The sequence below is a fragment of the Nannospalax galili genome, unplaced genomic scaffold (assembly GCF_000622305.1).
Source record: "Nannospalax galili isolate Female #2095 unplaced genomic scaffold, S.galili_v1.0 scaffold27, whole genome shotgun sequence".
In the NCBI taxonomy this organism is placed as follows: Eukaryota; Metazoa; Chordata; class Mammalia; order Rodentia; family Spalacidae; genus Nannospalax; species Nannospalax galili.
This window is the reverse complement of record NW_008357993.1, coordinates 3,250,756-3,257,088: the sequence shown is the minus strand read 5'-3', so window position 1 is coordinate 3,257,088 and position 6,333 is coordinate 3,250,756. Positions and strand designations below refer to the sequence as shown.

The window sequence follows — 6,333 nt, the reverse complement described above, 5'->3', positions numbered from 1 at the left end:
TTTAAACATGACATAAATTTTATGTCTTTTTCAGGAAAGGAAGAAATGGCATACACAGTGATCTGCAGTTGCTGTACCAGAAGTACCAATGCATCAGTCACCTGTAGGGCTGTCTATAGCGCTATACTGAGGTTTTGTATTCCATCCTGTTTGACTCAATATTTACCCGAAACTGGGACACAGCCACTAAATATTCAGAGTATGTTTCATCAAAATTGGAACTAATGCACAGCTGAGAAGATGAATCTGAAAACACCAAGATGTTTACAAGTTAAGTTTAGTGAGAATGGATGTTGCCCTTCAATAAGGTTATAAAGAAATTGTAGAAGTAAAGGTTAGACACTGGCTTAGCAACAATGCCTGTGAAATTCTTTAGCAAGAAACAGCCATTTAATAAGCTTGCCTAATGATGATGGCAGCAATACTAGTAACAACACACACTGACAACTACAGGGCAATCATTAAAGTTGGCAACAATACCAAACCCCATTCTAGTTAGATTACAGAAGAACTAGTTTAAGTTCTTAGCAAAATGTTTTAAGAGAGGAACTGAAAGAGACAATACCAGGCTGGCCTGGGACAGATGCACCAGAAGATTTCAAACAGTATGAAGCTTGAGGAAGGATATGAAGAGGTGGCCACAGAAGAGAAGGATTTTTCAGTCTAGAATTATGTTATTTATAGAGACATTTGCTTGAGACCTTTCTAACAATGAAATGTATCCTTGCAGGTATGCAAGGTGGCTCTCTACCCAGCAATGGCTAGACAGAAAATTCTATGCCATTATAAAAGGATTTTGGCACTACAACAGGGGCATATTTACCATTGCTATTTCTAACTCTAAGACTGTATTTTTTTAGCATTTATTAGGAAGATCAGAACTCTCAACTTTCTAAACGAAATTAGTTTTTGTTTAACATGAACATAACCTATCAGCATCCAACCAACTCTTCCGAAATAAATCTTTGAACCCTTTGAGCAAAAGATATTTTTCTCAGTGGGCTTGTCTGATAACAATCCCATCACTGATTTAGAGAAAACCACTAAAGTGAGGCCCCCTTCCCAGAATTTGGCGTTTTCACAGTCTGAGTCAATGTGGAAATCAGGTTCTGCAGAAACCTATGGGACTCCCGAGAATGTCAGATACAAAAGGGCAGCTACTCCTTCAGAGCCCTCCAATGGCGAGTCCACCAACCATTCTTGTAATGGTATCTGTGGGGTCTTCTTAGATTTCTTAGAGAAAATTATGCCAGGAGCCTAGTCTACACTTCCTTGATAGTTGTGTTCTTTGTTCTCAACTCTAAATCCTTGAAGGGTTATATTATACAAGTGATAAGATTATACAATTAAATATTAGAAATGAACACTGAGTATATCCTGTTTATTGTTTATGATTTACACAGAAAATGATGGGCTGGGATTGAAGAACAATAAACCAATCATTACATTTAGACCTGGGCTTTTGAAAAACTTGCATTCCATTTTAACAGCTCATATATATTTAACAGCTTATATATAAATTCTGATCACAAATAATCTTAAAAGTTAGTTAGCTTAGAGATAAACAAGAAATACAAAAGAAAACCACATGAATCTAACCTTAAATATCAGCATTCATATTACAAGAAGAAAATGTCCAAAAATAAAATTATTAGGTCAAGTCACAACATACAATAGAGAAATAAGATAAATGATATTTTATTAATATTTTTACTATTTCTAATTTACCTTCATATATTCTTAGCTTTTTCAAAAGGATCCAAGATAAGATCAAATAATATATTGGGTCTGAACTTGTCAGCCTCAGCTTATACTGGCTTGTTACCATGAACATCCTAAAACCTCATTTCTCATTAAAAAAATTTAAACTAAGTCTTATTCAACTTTCTCCTTCATAGCAGCTGTTTATACATAGTAGGGAGCCAACAATGAAGGACGGTAACAGATGGAAAGCAAAAAGTACAGCTATCTTACGTTCAAATCTCTGGTCGAGTTTGGAACCAAACCTCTTAACAACTGGCAGATAATAGCTAAATCTTAATAGGCAAAGAAAAAATATTTTCTTTGGGACAGCTGCTACCTAGAAGGAAAACCAAGGTCCCTTAATACTGCCTAAATATAATGTGTGGCTTATTACAGAGCAATCTGTAGCGATGTAAGTTTAACCAGTAAGTGCCACAACCAATCAACAGTACTTGAAAGGAAGCAAAAACAAAAACAAAAAAAATCACACTAGCCACAAATTTCCACAATATACACATGAGAATTATGTTAATATGGTGTGACTTCTTGACACTAACTCATCATCAATGAAATATGGTACGGAAAGATCACAGAGTAGAAAACAAGCAAAGATTAGTTTATACAATGATGACTATATACACTGGAAGGAAAACATGCTAGCTAAAGCAACATTAAGGCCTGAATGTAAGCATCCAAAGTCACAGAAGCCCAAAGAACCCCTAAATTACAAATTCACCACATTACATGCATGCAATGTTCACTTTTGTTTTACCCATAAAAGGATACACAGTATTTTGCTGTAAATACCAGCCACATTTACAATATATGCAAAAATCAGAATGCAAGTGTTATGTTCCTTATATTTAAGCCTCAAATGTGCCAACAGCAAAAATTCATTTATTTTTAAGAATGGAGAAAAGGGAAAGAATATAAATACTCAGAGAAATTATACAAATTAAATGAAACTGTGCATTTGGGAAGCCATATAAATCATCCTGAAGCTAATCTATGAGTGGACCACATGGAGAGTGTACACTTATTATGCACTTTACTATTTTACTTGCTTAAATGTGATATTCTAGAAGTCACTGTCCTCTAGCATGGATATCAAATCACATCTGTAAGCTATCTGTTATACCCATATTTGTACAAACTTGCCTATGGGATGTGATCACCTAAAAGCTGTGCAATTTTTATTTGGAGCTATATAATTATAAGCATGACCCTGTGCAAGTTTTCAGACCTTCTGAAAAATTTCAGAACCCAAACTACCTAAAGCTAACTACATTCAACTTAAACAAATATGCCAAGAGTGTTCTGGACATTCAAGTATTCCCCAAGTAGCAAGGTAGAAGCAGAGTGGTAAGAGCTTAGACAGTGGTTCATAAGGCCAAATGCATCTAACTGTGCCAAGCATTGGGCACACCAGCTTCTTCACATGTCTTATTAATGTTACTTAAAATACATCCAATGTTTACTGAATACCTCATCACCTAACCATCTAAGATTTTATTTTATTGTTTTTAATGTTCTGGCCAAAATTTCAGCCTTTGTTTGATCAAGAATTCTAATTTTAAAATAAAATGCAAAGTAGATACTATCTTAAAACCTTCTCAGTATTATGAACTAAGAGGTTTTGATGCAGCAAAAGCAAAGGGACCAGTGAAAAAGCATGCTTTAGAATTCAATTTATTTCCAATGAAACCAAACTTTCACTACTGTTGTGATCAGTCTTCACATTTGATGCAAATAGGAGAGCTTAATTATAATCTCTTAGTGGCGGGACTTTAGACAAAACCAGTAATACGTGCCACAGAGATGACTGTTTTGGGGAGAGTTAATCCATAAGCTTGACTTTACAATTAACACCAACATATTCAACTAAAGAAAATGGATGCACTGCTTTAACATTCAGCTTGAAAATGTTTAGTACTTTCTGCAAACCTAAATTCAGTTTAGAAAGTTTAATACTCTCTTTCTAAACTATGGCATATACTATATATAGCATTTTAAATATATTTATATATAATTATTTGCACATCAGATTTAGAAGGAATTTGCAGATTTACTTTGATAGAATGATCTCATTTCAACATTAGGGCTTATGGAGTTTCTGTAGTACTGTCATTTGCAGGTGGGGAGTCAGCATCAGGTTCAGAGGATGCAGCTGCAGATGCTTCAATGACTGCAGGTGGGAAATGACGGCGGCAAACAGGGCATGTTCCCGACTAGAGCAAAGCAAAACCAAGTTAACAGCCACCAGAAGAAACAAACAGCCTAACCACCACACAAATGTCTTTATAGCAACATTATAGTATCATTAACTTAAAAACCAACCAAGTGTCTTTTTTAAGGTTTATTTTATTTTATAAATATTTTACTTACTATTTTTATTATTTTATGTGTGTGAGTGTATTGCCTGTATGTGTGTACCTCTGTTATGCAATGCCAGCAGGGATCAGAAGAGGGTGTCAGATACCCTGGAACTGGAGTTACAGACAGTTGTTAGCTGCCATGTGGGTGCTGGGAACCAAACCCGGGTCCTCTGCAAGAGTGGCCAGTGCTCTTAACAGCTGAGTCATCTTTCCACTCCCTATTTTACTTTTAATTAAGTGTATATATCTGTCTGTGTGTGGGTATGTGCATGTTGAGTGTAGGTGACTGTGGAGGCCAGAAGAGGGTGTCAAATCTCCCCGGAGTTAAGAGTTCCAGGCAGCTGCGATCCACCCGAAATGGGTGCTGGGAACCAAACTTGGGTGCAAGAGCAGTATGGGATCTTAACTGCTGAACCATCTGTTCAGGCCCCAAATCGAGTATCTTAAAAACAAAAAAACCAAATAAAACCCTCAAACCCATATAATATAAAGACAAAATTTTAATGCAAGTCTGAAATTTCTTTGATAGTAAACTGTCCCATGATCATGTCTGTACTTTGAAGATAATTCACCTTTTGTTTATTGAGTTTTAAACAAGAGCTTTCATGCTCAGCATGGATGCTGTGGTAGAGGATGTACAAAGAATCACAGTGGATGTCTTCATGGAGGTTATAGCTTAGTGACCTAAATCAAATTATTATTTTATCTATTATTCACATATTAGAGACACCACACAATTAGCTCACCAAATCTCAATTTAGTGTAGACAGATATATTAAAGTATATTAAAGCAGATAAACCTCAGTTTTTTTTATTTTTTATTTTTTTTATTTTTTTGCAACTGTAGTCCCAGTTGGCCTGGAACATTCTACATAGACCAGGCTGGCCTCAGAGATCCACCTGCCTCTGCCTCCTGAGTACCGGATTAAAAGCATGCAGCACTATGCCTGGCTCCTTGGGCCTTTCTTATTAGCCATGTGATTCTTTCCAAAAGGAGATGGAGGTGGGTGTCTTCTAAATGACAAAGCAAATTGACAAGACTTGGGAAGGAAAGTGGGGGAAGGGAAACAATTTTACTGGAAGCACCACATTTTAGGATTCAGAGGTGACGATAGATCAACATTTCCTTGCAAATCTGCTCTTTTTTCCAAAGACATCTAATTGAAGGTGAGGAAATTAAGTAGGCAACTACCAGAGTTAGGGCAGCAAAGGGCTAAAGGGCTAAAGGGCTGAGGTATAGAAGTGGAAATGAAATGAGGAAATGGGCCTCACAGGCTCAGGCACACAAGACACAGCTAAGATTTAGTAGCCTGCATTTTCTTTCTCACTAGGTTTAGAAGCATACATTTCTACTATTACCATTACACTGCCACCTGTACAGGCTCTGGAAGCTCTTTCCTACTTAATTCTGACCTTAACTACTGCTAACTTACTTTCCTATGCTGGGTGTTTATGCAATATATTAAATTAATATGGATTATCTATTTCAACTTTTATAAAAAACTCTAGGGAGATGGATTATATTGTATGATTTAAACATATTTTTTCAACATTATGTATTAACATAATGCCAAATAGATTAACAATAACAACAACAAAAAAATCACTTAGAATACTACTTCCCAAATTATGTTTTGTGAATGGGAAAGAGCACAGAAAGCGGTATTTTAAATATAATTAAGAATCTAAGATGCCAGAAAGTTTCCTGAGACATGAAACACACATTATCTCCATCATGAAATACTTACCAAAAAACAATCATTTTAGTAACATGCAGCTCGTTAAATTTGCTGACTGGTCTTTGTAACATGCATCATAGTTTAAGTTTGTACCAGCTCTGATATAATTTTTGAACATTTTCTAGGCACTGACTGCCTCTCAGGCAGTATGTGTCATTGCACTAGTTCTCACAATATTGTGCAGTATACATCATCAGAAAAAAAAAAAAAAACTTAGAAAACACGTCAAAAAATGAGAAAAAAGTCAGCAGTAATCAGTTACAAGATTTGTGAGCTCAACTCACTATATTTTGTAAACATTTTTTATGTGTTCACCAATCCAATTCTATAATGTTCTAGAGCAAGTCTATAAAATAAGGAAATTTAGTATAATCCTAATCAGTCCTAATTATAACTTTCAAAATGAATTCTTTTTGTGGAGAGAAGCAAACAGATAAAATATTTTTAATGTTCCAATAGAAAAAAATACTCAAGAA

At 35.4% G+C, this 6,333-nt stretch overlaps 1 protein-coding gene across 3 annotated transcripts in view; it reads right to left on the bottom strand.

Annotated features, from left to right (window-relative positions):
* Positions 1-1,351: 1,351 nt before the first annotated feature.
* Positions 1,352-6,333, bottom strand: part of Pja2 (praja ring finger ubiquitin ligase 2) — a 60,511-nt gene continuing 55,529 nt past the window's right edge. For all 3 annotated transcript variants that reach the window (XM_008856012.3, XM_008856014.3, XM_029557635.1), the window contains one exon: positions 1,352-3,971. In XM_008856012.3, coding sequence (XP_008854234.1) covers positions 3,846-3,971 — 126 coding nt within the window. In that variant the 3' untranslated portion in view covers positions 1,352-3,845. The remainder of the gene's footprint in view (positions 3,972-6,333) is intronic.